This window comes from Rhineura floridana, chromosome 3 (assembly GCF_030035675.1).
Source record: "Rhineura floridana isolate rRhiFlo1 chromosome 3, rRhiFlo1.hap2, whole genome shotgun sequence".
In the NCBI taxonomy this organism is placed as follows: domain Eukaryota; kingdom Metazoa; phylum Chordata; class Lepidosauria; order Squamata; family Rhineuridae; genus Rhineura; species Rhineura floridana.
The window spans coordinates 104,396,917-104,417,274 of NC_084482.1; the positions used below are offsets into that span (position 1 = coordinate 104,396,917).

General features: G+C 39.5%; 1 protein-coding gene and 1 long non-coding RNA gene across 2 annotated transcripts; one reads left to right on the top strand and one right to left on the bottom strand.

Moving 5' to 3' along the window:
• Nucleotides 1-2,490: 2,490 nt before the first annotated feature.
• On the bottom strand, nt 2,491-19,715 carry CXCL14 (C-X-C motif chemokine ligand 14). The gene is made up of 4 exons (XM_061621921.1): nt 19,417-19,715; nt 18,302-18,407; nt 10,945-11,055; nt 2,491-3,591 (listed from the first exon to the last, which is right to left on the bottom strand). Exons 1-4 carry the CDS (start codon nt 19,478-19,480, stop codon nt 3,576-3,578), a joined length of 297 nt encoding a protein of 98 aa, XP_061477905.1. The 5' UTR covers nt 19,481-19,715; the 3' UTR covers nt 2,491-3,575.
• LOC133382241 (uncharacterized) lies at nt 6,796-13,125 on the top strand. The gene is made up of 3 exons (XR_009761866.1): nt 6,796-6,878; nt 10,280-10,446; nt 12,014-13,125. It is a non-coding gene; the product is annotated as an uncharacterized LOC133382241 (long non-coding RNA).
• Nucleotides 19,716-20,358: the final 643 nt, after the last annotated feature.

Here is a 20,358-nt window from a genome sequence, read left to right on the forward strand (position 1 = left end):
GTTTTGAGATGAAAGTGGTGATTGATGCAGTAGTTGTTCACGTCACAGTCGTACAGATGGCTTCCTAAATAGTGGGAAACAATGACATTTCTCCATGCAGTTCCTATGAGGATTTGAGGGATATTCTTCAAGACAAAAAGCTACAGACAGTTTCCCAACAATATCCTTTCTGTTTGCACCAATAAAGTGGTGTAAGAGAAAGTGGACATTATTACAAAATATATTTTTTCCAGATCAAAAAGGCTCCCAAATTCATTTGTATTAGCTCCATCTGACTTTGTTCATTTACTTGCTTTCCACAGTTCAAGAAGTTGCTCAACAAAATATGTGCCACATTTCAAATCATACTGAAATTTGACAGTTATGCCTACTGTAGTGCCTCTACTTGCACCTAGTGCACTGTTCCTGGCAACAGAAGTTAGTGGCAAATTCAGAAGTACAGAGTTCTTTCATTATAGTCACAGCCACACACCCTCCCATTTTTTTCTTACTGCTCGGTTGAGAATGAAATCCTTGTCAATGCTGTCTTCCACAGCAACAGACAGTGCTATGAACCAATTAGCACAAAAGGTGAGAATGTTAGCTACTGAGAAGAGTGTTCTTAGTGACTGACTGACCTCCTTTCACTCTGATTGGCTCCAATCAGCAGGAAAGGACAAGGAAGTATGTTAGATGACCTTGCTCAGTGGCTAACACGTTCCCCTTTCTTGCTGATTGGCTCATAGGATGCTGGAGACATAGGGACCCGCTGGGACCCTGTTCCCAAAAAAGTCTAAGACCGCCCCAAACCCTGGATGACTACACCCCTGCCCGGCAACCTTGAAATGATTTAGCTGTGAGGATATTTGGTTGTTTTTAAATGTTTTTAAATGTTTTGTATGATTTTGCTGTTTGCCAGGAACAGCGGGATAGAAATTTTAAAAGCATCATAATCTAGTCTTACTCTCAGTGAGCTAAATCTTTGCAGTTCTGATTTGTTCAGTGTTATTCACTGGCATGCTTACATCATGATGTGCTTAGTTCAGGATTAAGAAATCCCTTCATTTATCATACCAGCAGAATCAGAATTTGAATACAGCCCAAACTACCATTCATACCAGAATACTTTGGAATTAACTTTATCAAGAATTCAAAACAAGATGATATTCAGGACGTCTGGTACTTACTTGAGGGACCAGAGTTTTCTGAAATCAGGTTTATCCATTATACACCATAGTCATCCAGTAGACCTTGGCCATATTTTACAAGATAATCTTTTCAAGTAAAGGCAGTCTCTAGCCTCCTACTGATCGAATGTTAGTAATTATGAAATTTGGCTATTCTCCAGTGGCCAGAACCCAGTATATAGTTATTCATATTTAATTCCTGTTGACATATATGGGGCTTGAGAATGCCTACCCTCTCTCTCTCTCTCTCTCTCTCTCTCTCTCTCTCTCTGTATGTGTGTGTGAAATACAGAATGTTTCTCCGTTATTAATTATGGAAGAACTTCCCCAGCTCAATTCAGAATCGGCTCAAATAAAATGATTTATTTTTGAACTAAATTGATAATAAATTGCTGCTAGTGCAAGTCTCTTCTGAAGTTCAGGTTCCATTATGGTCCTGATGATGTTACTGAGAGCACAACAGGGTTCTGAGGTCTCCCCATCTGAGTCTACCTGCTGCCTCTCATCCATTTCAAATACTTATTTGATAGGTGGAGGACTCAGAATGGGTCCTCCATTAGGCCCTAGATGTTGCTTCGATGTGGATGACAGTATCTGGGGCCAATGGAGGCTCTACTATGAATTTTCTCACTACCAAGCAGAGCTTGGAAAAGTTACTTTTTTGAACTACAACTCCCATCAGCCCTAGGCAACATGGCCACTGGATTAGGCTGATGGGAGCTGTAGTTCAAAAAAGTAACTCCCATCAGCCCTAGGCAACATGGCCACTGGATTAGGCTGATGGGAGCTGTAGTTCAAAAAAGTAACTCCCATCAGCCCCAGGCAACATGGCCACTGGATTAGGCTGATGGGAGCTGTAGTTCAAAAAAGTAACTTTTCCAAGCTCTGCTACCAAGTATGTTTGGGTCAAGGAAAAGGAAGAGGCTATCAGCAACAGAGCGTGGGTCCAGAGAAAAATGAATCTATGGTGAGCTGATCTTGAAATCTAAAGGGCGCTCTCTGGGACAAACAGAATTTGGGCATGTGGGATTAATATGCAAATAAATAAACTTAGACTCCAGTTTTTAGACCCCGCCCTATCACTAATTGTTACACTCCAGCAAGTTGTCTGAAGAAGTTGTATGTGTACAATTAGATGCAAGATTCCTCCCTCTGTATTCTAGGTCTTCCCTTGAATAAGGTCTGCATAACTATCTCATTTCAATAGCATGAACCAGAGGGTACTCACTCCCAGTGTTATGCATACACACACTTTTAAGACTAAAGCAGAGATTGTTACATGCAGGGTTCCATGCTTTTAATGAAGAAAAAAACAGGCCACCAACATTTTTAAATGTATTTTATTCCTTATGTTTCCATTTGTCATAGAAAGAAATATGAAATCTGCATGCAACTTCCTAAATATTTCAAACATTTAAATAGCATATGATAATTTAGCAGTACAATACATTATACAGCAAGATAATATAGGGAAATCATCTGCAGTATATTTACAATTGAAAAGGTAGTTTTGTTATTTATAATTTTAAAAAAAGAGGAATGCGCGCTTACCATTGAAAGTACTATATTCAAAATAAAGATGATGATGTTTTGTGACTAAAACAGATATATCCATTTCCCTATCAGATATTCCCTCCCCCATATATTTTTGAGAGTTTCAAACTACACATCTATGAAACTATACACAATATTCCTGAAGCTTAAAATATCTCAAGACTCAGGCTGCAAACTTTTAATAAGAACTGCAGGTGGAAAAAATGTGCCTTTTCATATTAAACTGCTTTAGAAATATTTTTCCCATACAAAATAAAAAGAGGGGAGTATCATATTGTATATTACATCCTCTGCAATGATTAACAGGTGAACAACTTATATCCCATTTTAAACCCCTGAAAAACTTATTTCAGAAATTGTATCATTCATTCTACACAGAAAATTGTACCTCAGCTCTTCTACAGAAACAGATGTCTTCTACAACTAGAAATCTTACAATGGCATAGAAAGTTTCCAGAATACCAAAGAAGATACATTATTTTGGAATACCTTTTTACAAAGTAATGGTTCACTGAATGAGCTTATAAAGCCCAGTTTCCAGTCACAGTGATATATGAATAGCTATCAAATGAAGATTCTTTTTTAAAAAACAAGCCCACAACAACTTGTAAATGACGATTATGTTTCATAAGATCTCTCTCTACAAAAAGGGCATATATGAAATCTAGTGTGTAAAAGACCCTTATGAAATCTGGCAGCTTTTTTCAGCTATAAAATGTAAAAAGTGATCCTTGGTAAAAAGTGCTTTATAACAATATAGATTTTGTGTCATGTCTTGTGAGAAGGCATCTCCTCCATTGTCCATCTTTTCCTCACATCTGCCACAGAATCCCATTCTGCCAGGCCTCTACCTTTTTACTCTTCATAAACTCTGGGAAATAATAATACAAAAACAGAATTAACTTTTCAGCAGGCTTGATTGAAAAACAGAACAAGCAACCCCAGAGCCAGGAAACTAAATGCCAAAGCATCATATCTGCCAGCCTCTTGAAGCCAATCACTGCCACAAAAGGCTGATTGCTTTTGACATTTTCCCAGTCAGCCTGGGAAAACAACCTCAAGGTGAGTGAAAGTCTACCTGGTGAGTTAGCAGGTAGGTGCCTATTTAAAGTGGTGCCTATTGCCAGCCCTGTCTTTAAGAAACCCCCTAAAAATATATGAGCCATCCTGAACCAGATGTACCCTCTCATCCAGTATCCTGTTTCCCAAAGGGGTTAACCTGGTACCCCCAGAAAACCCACAAAAAGGGTGTGAAGGCAAAAGCCATCTTCCAATGCAGCTACCCAGCAGCTGGTTATTCAGTGGCATGCTGTCTCTCAACATGAGGGTACCATGGAAGGCAGAGATGGAGAACTTCCCACCCAAGGTCCAAATGCAGCCTTCTGGGCCTCTAGACTCTCCCTAACCCACACCTGTTACCAGCCCCACTGTCCATGCTCTATTCAGGAAACGGAGGGAACACGTTCTAGACCACACTGCAATTATTCCTTGCTTGACACTGTAGACACCACGCCACACTATGTGATGATTGTTCTGAACAATAAAATGGGCCTCTGCACTAGGTAAGGCAAACTCAGGGCATAAACGTATTTTGCTTGAAAGAAATAGGAACCCTACTATATTTTGTACTATTTTAATGGGTTTTCATGTTTTATTGTTTACACGTTGTTGTATACCAACCTTATATTTGATGAGACGGCAGTATAGAAATACTTTAATAAAGTTGTTATAGCTATTATGAGGTACACAAAAGAAGATAATGAAACCAAATGCTCTTAATATGCACTGCTTTTTTTTGCTGTTTCATCTCCAAAGTAAGAGCAAACTTTAAATCTTCCCCTGAAGTTTTCCCTGCACTCCCCCTGCACCCTTCACTATGACTGCCCTGCTACTGAAGTAAAAATAGCCAGATTCCATGTGTGGAGAGTTAAATACACACCAGCTGGTTTGTAAGTTACCTTATCACACATCTTCAGGGCACTTCTCCAGGAATCTTAAACAAGAGTTTAAGAATCAATTACCAAGGAACAAGCATGCAAGTATAGCAGCAGCAGTTGACTGGCCACAGGGGCCCTCCTTGTTTATATCAAATTGCTGTCCCTTTCAAGCTCCACAGCAGCCTAACTGAGGCCTTATGACAGGAGAGGCCATGAATGTCAACAAATAAGGAAACCGAACCTATTCTTTGAAGATCTTAGCTGGGCTCTTTGAAACTGTACAAGGCATGAAAGTGTTTTGTAAAAAGGCAGTTACGCGTGTTGTAATGAAATAGGACTCTATACCTAGCATACTTCTGGGTTTGTTTTTTTATATTTTGCTATATAACCATGAAGAAATGAGTAAAGAGTGTTGGGCTCCTTACTGTGCTATGTGATCCTTTCCAGGTAAGTCATCAGCTGGGATTAGGAATGGGAGAGAAATTTGATTGTTTGCATTTATTTATTTATTACATTTATATACCGCCCCATAGCCAAAGCTCTCTGGGCGGTTTACAGCAATTAAAAACATTAAAAACAAATATACAAATTTAAAAACACATTTTTTAAAAAACAATTTAAGAACACATGCTAAAATGCCTGGGAGAGGCATTCATTTAAAGGTGAATCTATCAAATTTGCACTTTCCAAAACAACAAGCCATTCTTCGAAATAAGTCTATCTGAGTTTTGCAATGTTGTTCTCCAACCAAAAATGTTTACAAAAAGTATATATTAGTGGAAAGTGCATAAAATGAATATATTGGTAAAATAAAATACAAAAATGCATTATATTAGGAGAAATTGCTTGTAAAAATGTGAACATTGAGTACAAAATGTGTTTAAGAAGAAATTTACACTAAAATGCTGAAGAATTTTCATGATTTTTTAAAAATACTAATTGTTGCAGAAATGAGAAGAACTGAATTGAAGATTGGAAAAATGAGCAACTGAAAGAACTGGAATCAACAGAACCATCCCTAGCTGGGACGCATCTTCATCCCTGTGAATCAGGAGTGGAGAATATTTTTCAGCCCGAAGGGCAAGCTTCTGGAGACTGCATGTTAATGATGGGTGGGGTCAGATGCAAAAGTGGGTGGAACAATGGATGTGACTTGGCTTTTGTGCAAAAAGCTACCTTCCAGCCATGCAAAAGCTAGAGGTTTCCACACACACCTCTATGCAGACAAAGTAGAGGCATTATCACAGTTCAAGGACACATTATAGCCAAGCAGAAGCACTTGAGGACACTGAGAAGGCTCAGTGAGGGATGGAGCCTGGGAAGAAGGGGCTCTCATTGCAATATCTTAGACACTGTGCTTCACCATGTAATACCACAAAAGGAAAAGCTGTGCACACCATACCATAATGTTAACTTCCTGCAGGCAGAGCTTCTGAATCTAAACTAGTGCAGGCAAGAACAGAATATTCAACAACTATGGATTTCCATCCCTTTTGCCATCCAGTAACAGGAAGGATGCCTGAATATATATTTAGCCACTTGGTTTTGCCAAACAGGTCCTGAAACAATTTTTGAGACTGTGGTTTTAGTGCATATATTTCCCAGAGCAATCCTGTGCATGTTTATGCAGAAGTAAATCAACAGTGCTTACTCCCAGGTAAGTGTGCATTGGATTGTAGCCTTAAAAAGGAACAACGTAAAACTTTTACTTTGTAAAATTGTTGAAAAATACCAGCTATTACATTTATACAAATATGCAGTGCAAGCATAATTAGAAACAGCCTTATTTCTGGGAAGGAGACATACAGGCTTTCATTGCATTTATCTTTCAAAAGCTTCCAGTACCTAATTTAAAAACTAATCTGTGAGATCTGTCCAGCTTCTCCTGAAAAAATCCCTACTGACCTCTATGGCAGCGGGATTGGATTCCGTGGCTCCCATGTTCAGTGTTTTGTCTGTCCCTTAAGCTTGTATTACAAGGGAGGTTCACATGCAATCAGGCTCTTTGTTCTTAATAGTTCATCTGCTTCTGCTGTTTCACCCCAGGACAGGTGCGCTGAAGTTCAATGAACCCTGATGCTGAAGGAAATAGCTATTTACATAAGCATCTATTCATCCAAGCTATTCATCCAAGCTCCCATGATCAGTACTCTGGCGTTTTAACCTAGGAAGCAGGAGTTTCCTTTGCTCTTTTGCCACAAACCTCTTGGGTGATCTCTGGGTAAGACATACAGGAGAAGATTTTTTGAGGAATACTAATGTTGCTTTAGATAATTAAGATTCAGATATTTGCTTCATCAGTGCTCAGCCAGAGGCATTGCAACCACTGTGCTTATGAAATTCCAGAAACGATTACATTCAGGGCTGGCTCCAGGCATGCCGGGGCCCTTGGGCTCCAGCCTGCCCCAGGCCCCAGCACATGCTGCTGCGGATCACACTGCCTGCCCGTTCCCTTGCTCCGCCTATCTTTCTGACCTGTGCTTTGCGGCTGTGCACGCAGCACTGCCCTTAACCAAGATGGTGGCCAAGGTTTTCCTAAGGGGCTGAAGCCTCCACCGCCATTTTGGTTGATGGCAAGCATTCGTGCTATATATATGTCTAGTCAGAAGTAAGCCACATTGAGTTCAATGGTGCTTGCCCCAAAGTAAGGGGTGTAGGACTGCAGCTTTTAAAACACATTCATTTAAAAGCATTGGGGGTGGGTGGAAGGAATCATTAAGGGTCCTTCCCAGAGTGCAATATTTAACTAGGATTTCATCTGGTGTCCATTGTCTGATCTGAAACAACTAACACTGTGTTCTCCATATCAGCATAACTGTATGCAAAACGTTCTCAGTACTAGGTATATTTATAGTGCTATAGCTCAGCATTGGAGCCTGCAAAGTAATATGAAGGGATTTAACCTGAGAGTAAGCAGAGTGCCTTTTTCAGTCCCCTAGCACATGCACTTTAAGGGAGAGAAGGTAGGTTTTAGAGCAAGAATGCTAACTGTGGCTTTGCAGATTATGTTGTACTCCAATTCCCATCAGCCTCAGCTAGTATGGCCAATGGCCAGGGATGGTGGGAGTTGTAGTTTAACAGCATCTGCAGGGCCACAGTTCCCCAGCGCCATTTTAAAGATAAGGTGATAAGTCATGGAAAATAAGGACACAAGTCATGGAAAATAAGGCTGCTCTTCTCCAATCACTCCTGTGTCTATAGCAATAGGAAAGATTAATAAAATGTACATGATGTTGCAGTATATGTAAGAAGGCACTGAATTCATTGCTTCCACTCAATGCTTTCAAATACAGCATTCCTGAGTAGTTACATTAGTCTTTTAAGCATTCCTGTGTAGTTAAACAAGAAAGCGAAAATAATCCATTTGGGATAAACAGCAGAGCTGTATGCATTCAGTTAGGCTGATGTGGGGAATAACACTGTTAGCTGTTTCAGATCAAACTATGGAACTTCTGCTGCATGTGGTTTTTGTTTTTGTGTGCATGTGGTTTTATAAACACTGATCTGTCAGAGAAAGAATTAACATTATAGGTCTGACAATCCAGAGAAACACAGAAATTAAGAATGAAGCCCGTGACCCCAGGCAGCACCTTTATCACCAGACACAGAGTTGTGTGGCATCTGGATGTCTAGGCAGGCTTAGAGCTGCATGCCTTGCTCTTTGCAAGCTGAAGGCAGATTCTTAGTTTTACTTAAACATAAGCTCTTGAGTATTTTATTTCCTTTGTTTTAAAATGGTAGCCTTTAAAAAGTAAACGAGGGGAAATGAAGTTATATAATAGTTGACATTTAGCAGTGCAAACCATTTTCTCTCCAGCTTCTAAAGAACTGCCACAAGAATGCTGGCAGATAATCAGGCAAAACTGTCAGCGTGGCATGGGGAAGGAGACAAAATAAGGCTCACTGGGAAGTAAATCCTACTGGACTCTGTGGCAATTACTTCTGAGTAAGCTTCTTCAGTTCAGAGATAGGCTAATTTAGTATCCCAGGATTTGTCAGTACCTGCCAAAGTCTTACTAGTCTCCATGCCATCTTTGTTCACCTTGATATGGTTCTTGAAGTTTGTTTATTTTTCTATATCAACTAGGGTTGCCAGGTCAAAAGCATCCCAAACCCTAAGATTTCAGGGCCCTAGTGATATCATGGGGCAGGCCCTAGTGATGTCATTAAGCATCAAGCACAGTTGCTTGGAGCATACCACTTAAACAAAAAAATTCTCTGATTGGAAATTAAGATAGAAATCTTAGCTAAATGAGGGTGTTCCCAGGTTCATCTGAAGTGACAAGATCACTTCTTCTCACCTGCTTAGGGAGCCTTGGTAGGGAACATTTACTCTAGCTTAATTGCTTCTGGCCAGTCCAGTCACCAGAAGGCCATTATAGGAAGAAGGGAGATTAGTGTTGTGGATATGTTAGATGAGAGCACTCAGGAGTAAAGGTGGATGCCCTTGAAGGCTGCAATTCTAAACACACTTACTAAGGGACTGAGCCCCATAGAACTCAACAGGTTATGTCTGAGTAGATATAATTTGGACTGTGTTGTTAGTAAGGCTTGATTAGGGTTTCCAAAGATATCCATATCAAAGCAGGGTAAATCCTATTGAATTCAATGGGGTTTACTCCTGGTATGTGGGATTAGCATTGCAGCTTTACTCCCAGAAAAGTGAGTATAGGATTAAAGCTTCATATTGGGAAGGATTTCAAAACAGGTTATGAATTAGACAAATAAACTGCCCCCTTCAACAGCCCAGGAAAATTTAAACTTGTTTGACTCCTCACAATTAGAAAAGTATAACACATTGTAATGGCATAAGCTGTATGTACACTTCTTTCAAATTTCTGTTCAAAAATTATTTGAAAGATAAAATGTATAATACGCTATTTTTGCAAGTTATTAAACCCCCCAGCATGTATAGTTTTATTATAATCATAATTGACATTGTTTACAGTAACAATTGCCTACCAAGATCCTGCTGTGATTTTTTTGTTCTACATCTCCTGACCTGCACACACAGAGAAAGGGACTTTTGCTACTGCTGATAGCTATAAACTTACTCAGTTTATGAGATTTTCAGACAAGCCGGAAAAGACAGCAGTTTTCTGGCCTTGTAATAGGTTCTAGCTATTGCCTGGAGGTCAACAAATCCCTTGTCAATCACAACCCTGACTTCACTTATTGGCTACAAACCTGAAAGGGCGGCGTTAGAGCAGCCAGCTACGAGATCATTTGACAGAAGTTGTGGGGGAGCCACTGACATTATGGTGTATATCTCTTGAACCAGATCACCTAGAAACTTAATTTTTAAAAAAATGACAGCTGAGAGTCCAGGGATTGGGGTGACTCACACAGAGACCCAAAGAGGACCCCAAAAATCAGGAGTCTCCAGGTGAAAACTGGAGATCTGGCAACCCTAATCCCTCCCCCATACCATGCAAGAAGTTTAGAACATCGTTTATGAAACATATCTCACTTTATATTCACAACAATCCTGTGAGGTAGGTTAGATTCAAAGAGTATGATTAACCCATGATTATCCAGTGAGCTTTGTGGCTGAGTGGGGATTTGAACTAAAGTCGTGTCAGCCACTAACCATTACTCCATACTGTCTTTCTCAATAACCAGTTGTTCAGGAGCAGTAGAAGTGTGGCATTTGCTGCCTTTAGCCATGCTGTATACATCACCATCTAGGCATCTAGCAGCTGCATACATATAGTTCAAGAGAGTGACCCTCCCTTCCCCACATGCTACCTATTCTGTGAAAGCCATAAGGACTGTTATACACAAGACAGGTAAGAATTTGGGAAATAACGCAAAAAAAAAAAAAAAAAGGAGAGGAAGAGCTGCTGCTGCTGGTGGTGGTAGCAGCAGCAGCAGTAGTAATAGTAGCAATGCCAGTTCACAGATTGATTTCAGCTTGTCCCCATCTCTACTACTTTGGATTTGGCTGTTTGGTACCTGAACCCTTAAACTATTTTGGATTTATACTTAAACTCTTGACTATAAAATACTTGACTACAAAATTGGGCTGAAAGTTGAAATGTTAGATATATATATATATATTTTAAAAAATTGAGATCTAACTTGGCAGCACAACACTTTCCCTTTCAAGTTCCAATGATACTTCCAGTGCGAAAGCTGGCAGCGATATCACGCTTGTCACTAATTATGGGTCAAGCATTCAAGTTGGACAGAGACATCTCTTCCATAAAAAAGTACTTAATAACCCAAAATGCCTCTTGTTCCTAGGGAAAGAAGCCTGTTCTGTGCTAGATATAATTAATACCCACCTCTCTTTCTCTTTCCATATTGTGTACCACTTAAGTAATCTTTTTGTACTTGGGAGTTTGGGATGCAAGCAGTACTGATGGCCACCTCGGAATCGTGATTTCATTGTCACTCTGAAATGAAAGATAAGTTGTCAGTATGGAGCAGCTATAATAAGGTTAACATGAATTCTTAACAGTACAGTAGCTAGCAGCCCTGTCCTAAGAGACGGTTACATAGTACTGATCCTGTATGTCCTACCCCCATAGGTCTTTAAAACATATGTTGTATTGTTGTTTGTTGCATTCAGGCCTCCAGTACCAGTTGGCTGGGCTGGATGTGATGTCATGGAATGTTTATGAACATTTCAACGGTAAACAAAGTTGTCTTGTTTGGACTCTAGTTTGAACTCCATGCACTGCTAACAGATTGTCAGTGTCATGAGCTTTGGCAGCACCAATCACATGCTTGGGGACTGGAGAACAGAAAGGCGAGACTAGATGAAGTCCTTCTCCTGCCAGACTGACAATCAATACTGACAGCAGCTGCCTAGACCAACCATTTGTTGGTTGGAGTACATATATGAATGGGACTCCATAAAGCATTGATCACCAAAGGCCCAGCTCCAGATGGCTAGATGGATTAATTTTTTTTGTACTTGCATCTCACTCTTGGTAAATTGAGGGGACCATGTGCAGCTTGTGAGCAGCTGCTGAGGCTAGAAAAGGGAATCTTCACATCTGTCTCTGGAGCTCCATCTAGAGAGCATTCTAAGGCTGCAGGTGTCAGAAGATTTTTCTGGGCTGTCATGTCCTCTTAGGGTGGTCAGTTATGCATGGCCAAAAAAAGAGAACTTGTATCACCACCCCCTCAAAAAAAGGACAAAAGGCATAAAATTTATACATATAGGTGCAAATTTAGAAATAATTACTATAATGTTAAAAATACAGTATATCTCACCATAGTGGGGAGGATACCACGTGATGATGTGTGTGCCTGCTCAGTCTGCGGACTAGGTGGTGAACGTCAAAGTTTATAGGCAATTTCAACGCTCCTTCTCTCCCTTTTAATGATTTCTTATTTTTAAAACAGGCTTCGACTGGACAGCCCTCAAATAGAGGACACCTTCAGACTGAGGACTGCCAGCCCTTCAAAAGTAAAGTAGGACACATGGCCACCAGTGTCCATACAGGCAGCCCATCAATTTTCCCTTACCTGGCAATGCTTTGAGGATTTCCATGTCATGCTTGGTCTTTGCCTGGCCAACAATCAGTTTTGTCTGTGTTGCCTAGACTTCATTGCTCACCTCCCCACACCAGCCACCCCCATGTAAGGACTTTCCTTCCTGTTGTTCATGTCCCAGGGTCTCATATCCCCATCCTTTCAGCCTTCTTTCCTCTCTAGCTTTCCTCCAGCTTTATGACAGAATATTACACTGAGTCAGCCAAATAATTATCCTAGTTTGCTATTTTCAGACCTGATTAGCAACAGCTTTTATACCTAGCACTCCAGGATCTCAAATACATGTAGATATATATTTTCCAGCTGTACTCCTTAAAATTCCTTACTTGAGAAGAAATGTGGAACATCTCAATGGCAAAGTTATGCATACTACCAGTGACCTCAGAACACAATGTTCTAAATAGGTAAAGTCTGGTGCAATTTTATAGGATTTACATTGCTTTGGGGAGTTTTTCATTATTATTACCCCCATTACTCTAGACAAATATACCATTTATAAACATCTGATTTTTAAAAATATAGAAATTCCAGTCAAAACAAAGAAAATGGTGTCACACTTCAATAAATTTCTACATGAAAAGTTTGTTTCTGAAATATTGTAATAATTCTTTATGCAAAAGCATGGGAGGGGATCATTAGGAAAGGCTGACACATATTTTAATTTAAAAAAAACAGTTCAGTAATAATGAGGATAATAACAAAATTTAAATAACCTTTAAGATGTGGCTCTTGGAGCAACTTGCAAATTAAATGCACACTCCATGCTACAATTAAACAAATAAAAACATCAATAGTGCAGTTCCTTCTGCTCTAAAATATAGGGTTGCAGCTTCAAGCATTTAAAGGAAAAGAATGGAAAAGGAGAGGAAGGTATACAAAAAGGTAACCAACTTTTAGGACTGCCTAAACATACCTAAACAATAGAAAAATGTCAGTTACTCTTTTTAATATGAGGGAGAGATGTGCACTCTAGGCCTTTATATGGAGGGCTGCACACTAAAGCAGACTTAACTGTGTGTTTTCTTGATGATTTTTACTAAGAATGTAAAGTTCCTCTAATGGCCATTTCATTTTTGTTTGTAGCTCACAGCTTCTGCCTTTTCGTTCGGCTGCCCAGTCTGGCCGAGCTTCTAAAGGGCTGGAGCGCACGTCTCTCCCATACCCATCCTGGAAAAGCTTGTTATTGTTTTTTCCTTGACAGCCTTTCAACATCCCTCTCCTGCTGGCATCTTGTTTGTGAGAGCATACTGCTGTTTGGTTTTCCCATCAGGCAGGCAACTCCGAGGCCCAGACTTAAGTCCTTGGCAGCCATGGCTTGGGCAGGAAAACCTCACACTGCTTTTGTTATGCTGATGCACGTTTCTGAACTCTTTGTCAGCTCTGGGTTATTGATGTAATGGAGACATAACTGTGTATGCAAGCTGACTGGGAAATTGCTACCTCCATACCTTGTGGGAGTTTGCTAATTTGTAAGGACCTGTCAGGAAAGGAGGTCACTGGCACACTGGTCAGCATGGAGGGAAGTTGGAACACCCATTTCCTGGTGTTCACATAGGAGCTCTGGCTCATATTTTTGGATGGAGAGCAAAAGGAAGAGGCAGCCTCCCTTCTTGGCTCACAGAACTAGCATTCTGAACTTCTACTACAGTGCACAAGGTAGCAAGAAAATCCTGCATCCCCACCTTATGCTTGGCTGGCTGAGCCACTACTTTTTCAGGTCCAAAATCTCACTCTAAGCTACATACCAACCATGCCAAGGAATTAATGCCCTGAGCTAGCCAGTTCTTCTTTCTGGGAATTTCTTTAGTCTGTACTCTCACCACATATGAGTGGCATATGAGTCTTGATCACATGTTCTCAGGTCTCTATTGACCACTAGGATTGTGCATGCAACATCAAGTGATGGAAGTGCAGAAATTCAGCTGTCCCATGCCCAGCCTCCAGCTCCCATTGCCCATGAACTTCCTGCTGGCAGCCACTACTGTGCTGCCACTTTGAATGGGATGTCAGTGCTTATACAGGTGCCACCATATTCTTCTAATATACACAGTGAGCATTTTGACATAGTGCAGGGTGACCTCCAAATGTCACCCCCATCCAGCATGGTCAGAGATTATGGGAATTGATTCTGATGTACAGACAGAGCACTTGATGGCTTTATGAAATGCTATATCCAGAGGCAGTATGCCCGGAATACTGGATCCTAGCAACAAATAGTCGAAGTGAAACAGAACGCTGGGCATAGTGGGCTTTAGTCTGAGCCATTGTATTCACTTTTTAGGTTCTTGTGGAATGTTCTTTCTAGGCAAGACCATTTGGTCATCTCACTGAATTTATTTTATCTATATGCAAATACATTTTTGTTCAGAAGATGCTTCCTGACCATTGAACTGCTTGTTTTATTAACTCTACTGCTACCACAGTTACACTTTATATTTAGGCTGAGTCTTGATTATATGACTGTTAATTGATGCGTTGATTACACTTTGTATTGTTGTTGCATTTCATGATTCTTTATGTATTTTAAATTATTTATTTATTTTACCTGTACATAGCTTCAGGTTTGGCAGAGAATGTGACTCATACCACTTTAAACAGACAAACAAACAGACAAACAAACAAACAGGGATTTGCTCTTAAATACAGAAACTCCGAATCCGTCTGAATTCAACTTTCATCTCTTGCAGAATCCTAGTCTAGCTTTTTACAGCTGCCTTGTGTATTTAAGGCAAGCCTATTAAACTAGGCTAGACTGAGGTAGAGAGTCAAGGAGAGAAGTGCAGTGATCTGGATCACAGTGGAGAAAAAGTTCATTGAGACAAAAATATGAGTTAGGAATGCATATAAATATTTCTCACTGAAGTTTCTCCCTGGGTTCTGAATTATCTGAACTTGTGTGTACAGCAGTACAGATACATTAGCAAACCATCATCTTTTTGTTGTTGATTTCTGGATTTTGTTTAGAACTCTGCACACATGCAGTTTAGGTCAGTTTTCAGGTTGTACCTCTTCCCTCCTGCCTGGTTACCAAAATGCAGAAGCACGCATATGTGCATCCATTGCAACACAGCAAAAATGAATTTTGTTGTGATTGTACAAATACACAAGGCTTTAAACTGTGGCAAATGGTGCATGTGCCAATTCCTAAATTAACTTTTTGAAATTGTCCAAGCAAAACCGAGCAAAATGCAAGGCAGAGCCAACCTGTTAAAATGGAACAAGTGACATCTGCTGATCTCTATTACCAGTCAGGCACACTCGAGACAATGCATTTGAAGTGAAGAATAATGATGGAGAAAAGTAAGCCAGACAGTTCCAGCTAACCAGGATATGGGGGGAAACCCCATAATCCTAAACTATATGGATACAATCATTCAGGCCATTCTAATTTGCATCTACTTTAATAATAATAATAATAATAATAATAATAATAATAATAATAATAATAATAAAACAACCCACTCTTCATACAGAGGTCCCAGGCTGGATTACAACCATTTAAAAACACATTATTAAAATAGTTAAAAACAACCTAAACAACATCACAGAAAATAGGGTGGGTCCTAAAAACACATATCTCAGGTGTTGAAGGCTAGGGTAAAGAGGTGTTGTATCCAATAGTTATGCAAGCTGAAGATAGCTCACACAATCTGTCTTTCTCTTCCATTCACCCCTTTCCTTCATCCCCAGAAAAGCCTCTCAAGAGGCTTGAGATGCCCTCTTGAGCAGTATGTGTTGTATGGGGCTGCAGAGGTGAGGGGGAATCTCCGGAAATCAGGTGGAAGAAGCCTTGTGAAAAAACACTGGGAGTGTTGTTGCAAATTCAGGCTAATATGTTTTAATGGAGAAACAGGTTTCCACTGGGAGTCCACTAATCAACATATTTGTAAGGAAGCTTTGTCCTATCACAATGTTTTCAAAGTAATCAGGAAACACAACGTAGTTATGGGCTTACATCTCTTTTAGGCTTAGAAGATGCCTGTATCATTTACCAAAAGATGTAAAAGCAGCTAGGGGGAGGTGTCAATGGAGAAAGGTGCAAAAGGAAAGGGTTAGGAAGGCCCTTTACCTTACACTGGACTTCCCCTTCAAGTTGCTACCTCAAGGGTGGCTGATGAGTTTACAATTTACTTGGCAGGTACAGCTGGATCCAAGGACAAATTATTTGTGCTTCCCACAAGAAAAGTAGATTATGATGTTTGGAGGCTTTGAAAAGGTTACCATAAAGTAGAAAACTGGTTGGCCTGCAAGGCTTTGTATTAGATGGGTGATCACTGTGGCCAACATACTTTGCTCCCAAAGCTTTATGAGAACAACTGTAATTACCACATAACTGACAGGGTTTTGATTATTAAAAAAACCAAACAAACCCAAGAATAATAGGGTTTGCTTTTGGTGCATGGTTCTCCCAACAAGTGCCCCCCCCATTTGACAGGCACCTTTCATCAGATTTATGGACAACTGGCCATTTCAGCTGCTGTAACTATCTGAAGACAGAAATCAATGCACATCAACTGCTTCTGTGGTATGGAAATAAGTCAGTGATCTGTACTGTGGATATACCCATTCACCTGAAGCCAAGTAGGGGTAAAGTTACTGTTTCTAGTTATTTTCCTTCATACCAAGCATGTTCTAACCATTATAAATGATGAAATCTTCCTCATTTCTAGAATTGGACCATTCCATTCAGTGGCAGCTGGAGCCAAACTAAAATCAGAATCTGACGGCTGTTTTGTGGGCCTTTATTGGATGTCCATAAAATTATTAGATAGCAGGTCATAAGTTGGGATTTGTTTAAAGTCAAATTGGCTTCTTCTCATCCTATAGGTGTGTCCCAAGATACAGCCACTTGTTGCTTGGCACTGCATTCTTTAGCCAGTTGGCAATTTTTCAAAACCTTTCAGTGAATCAGCCCTGCCCCACACAAGTACAAAGATGCCGTGGGATATGAAAATGGCCACTTCTCCCTTTTGCGCCCCCCCCCATTTGATTTACCATTTGGAAGGAAACAAGCTTCTTTATGGCAACATTGCTGTGCCTGAGAGGACTGTTGGGCATCTGCAGGATTGGTTTTGTTTAGCAGCTAACGCAAACAATATCCAGTTGTGGTGAAACACAGGCTTTTCTCTCTTTCTAAGCAGAGAACAAGTTGGTTACCACTTGTTACGTAACTGGTTCAGCCAACATCCTGCGGAGGAATTCTAATTGTTTTATTTCATAATGTTTGCTTGCACCAATTCTGACAAATGACATGGCAGTGTGAAAAAAAAGTTTAATATTTTTAATCTGGCGTGCATCACAACAAATGCTTAAGTAGAAATGATTTAATTCAAAAGAGTGCAAGTTAAAACATATCCCAAAATGAGAGAGATGTAATGTTTATATTGAGACTAAGCGCTTTGATTTACTGACAACAGTTTCTCCACACAACTAAGAGGTGTTCCTCATGTACAACCCAATATTTATGTGGAAGTCCCATTGAGTGTAATGAGATTTATTGCAACTGTATGGTGCAAGCCTGGATACAATTAAATTGCTTTAATCCCATTGGAGAGAATGAGGTTAAGATGGTAATCCTATACACATTTATCTGGGAGTAAATCCCATTGACATCTATGGGGTTTACTTCACAGTAATTTATAGGATTATGCTGTTACTTGCACAATAATACAGCTTTCTCTAGTAGATATTTGGGCTCCCTGCTTCCATGAAAATAAGAGACAGCTCAATAAAAATATTTATTATATAGATGATAGATAGATGATAGATGATAGATAGATAGATAGATAGATAGATAGATAGATAGATAGATAGATAGATAGAAAGAAAGAAAGAAAGAAAGAAAGAAAGAAAGAAAGAAAGAAAGAAAGAAAGAAACCTACTGCTGATCATTACCTTTATAGGCATGTTGAAATTACCCTCATAAACATAATATTCTTTTCTAAGCAAGATTTACTATATCAGAGACAGATGGAATATTTTCATAATAGTTACCAATCATGCTGAGATGAACATGTTAGCATATTGTAATAGGCATATTCTCTCTTTTTTAATTTTTTTAAAAATGCAGAAAAACAATTTGATGGATGCAAAATGACTTTTTTTATAATGCTCTTTTTTTAACAAAGCACGACTTACATGATCATTCTTTCCTTGCAATATGGATACTTTGGCTTCTCTTCCAGTTTTTGTATATCACTGAATCTTATCTTAGGGCCTTTTCTTGCGCATCTGCATTTTGATCCTATAAGAAAAAGTATTTATCCATTGGTGTGTGAAATTTACTGTATAGTATACATGCCCTTATCACTGCTCCCAAACTCTAATCAGTTATTTAAACGTCTATAGAAAAAGTTCATCTGTCTACAGTTTAATTCTAAAGAGAAATTTCTAACACATTGCCAAAAAAAATGTTTTTCACTGAGAAAGATTCTAAGATTGCAATCCTGTATATGGTTAGGTAAATTCAATTGAAGTTAGGAGGATATTCAACTATTTTATTCAAGTAAGACCCACTAAATTCAGTAGGACTGATTCTCAAGGAAGTGTGTACAGGACTGCACTCTTTTGTATTTGAAGCCATGTGGCAGTACTGTCTATTAAAACTCCACCTGCTCTGATCAAACTTAGTGAAAAATATAAATTAAGAACTATACTATTCAGCTCATGGTTAAAGATGACTTTCACTGTTGGTTGCTTCTCTCTTGATAAAGATTTAAAAGGAATGTAAGGAATTCTATATTGCTTTCAGAATTCTTCAGCATTCTTTGTTAGACAAATTGTCAAAGTAACATCCAAATTTAGCAAAAATCAAGCCTTCAGATCAAACCATGGTAAATCTGAAACCATTCCTGAGAGCATGAAACCAAAACTTGACGGGCTGCTGAATTGGGCTGTAACTGCCCCGGTCTGAGTTCTGGTCACTTTCTCTGCTGTGCATCAACATGTGTGAATTCACCATTCCAAAAGAGTTCACACCAGATTAAATACCAGGTAAATATTTCCCATGATGTGCACTTCAGCTTAGCTAACTTTGAGGTCAAGTTGGGTCTTTCGCTTTTCTGGTGTTTTTGCTATACAAATCTATATTTGAAAATATATTTGCTCTGTTGTTTGTAAAAAAAAAAAAGTTCAATGTGTCATTTCCTCCCAAGTACACTTCAAAACTATTTCAACAAGCAGTAAAAGTGAAATGAGAGAAAGAGAGAAAAAAGATGATGAAATGGCTAATAAGTGGATAACCTGTTACTTACCTTCCACGCTGGTAAAGCAGACTGCAATGAACAGTAAGAGGAAAACTGCTGTCAAGAGCTTCATTATAAGGAGACCTCAAAGAACTTTAGATTTCACTTGAATAATCTGCTTTCTCTCCTTGCTTCTCTGATCAGATGCAATGGTCAGATGGAGACTTGGTGTTGTCAGACTATGGATTTTAATGTGCCTATGATTTGCTCTCTTGGTTGCTGCTGCTGCTGCTGCTGTTATCGCAATCCCGTCAGTTTCAGCTGCTGTCTGTGCACTGCCGCTTTCCTCTTCTTTTAAAACAGCTCCTGCTTTCCTCAAACTCATTAATATGCAGAGAGACACAATTACTTTCAGCAATTTCGCAATCCAAAAAAGAGGGAGGGACTTACAGGGAGCTAAAATAGCTGATTCTGCTAAAGGCTGCAGAGTATTTTAGAGGATAACTCACATTGTAGAGAAAGAGAAGATGAGGAAGAGGGTGGGTAGGTGAGAAAGAGCTAGTTTTTCACCCACCCTTCTACCCACCCAAATTGGATCTTTGAGAAAGCAAGGCTACCCATTACAAGGTGTTGTTAAAAATGATGCAGTCAATTATGTGATGGTAGATGGACCCATACAGTGAGGGCCCCCCGTTAGTAAACCCTATTTTTAAAATGTGCTCAGGCTGTGAAAGAGCTACAAGAACTTCTAGATAAGCCTCATTAGATCATTACCATATATTGTGGTGACAATCCTGAGGTCTGAGCTGGGGGATGAACATTGATATGTAACAAATAAGCCCAATGGCCTTGGGCTCTACGATGTTGTGCAACAAGTAGCTTTTGACAAATCTCAACATTTTAAAGAATTGCCTCTATAGGATTTCATTCTTAATCATAGTCCATAGAATGCAGATACTTATTTTGCAATACAGCAGATTTTTATGGAGTGCAGGAGGTTACAGTGGGAAT

Coding starts and splice junctions, on each gene's coding strand:
- CXCL14 (XM_061621921.1), bottom strand. CDS start 19,480: ATGAAGCTCTTGACAGCAGTTTTCCTCTTACTGTTCATTGCAGTCTGC. Junction 18,408..19,416: donor CTGCTTTACCAGCGTGGAAG/GTAAGTAACAGG, acceptor TTTTTCTTATAG/GATCAAAATGCAGATGCGCA. Junction 11,056..18,301: donor TGCAAGGAAAGAATGATCAT/GTAAGTCGTGCT, acceptor CTTTCATTTCAG/AGTGACAATGAAATCACGAT.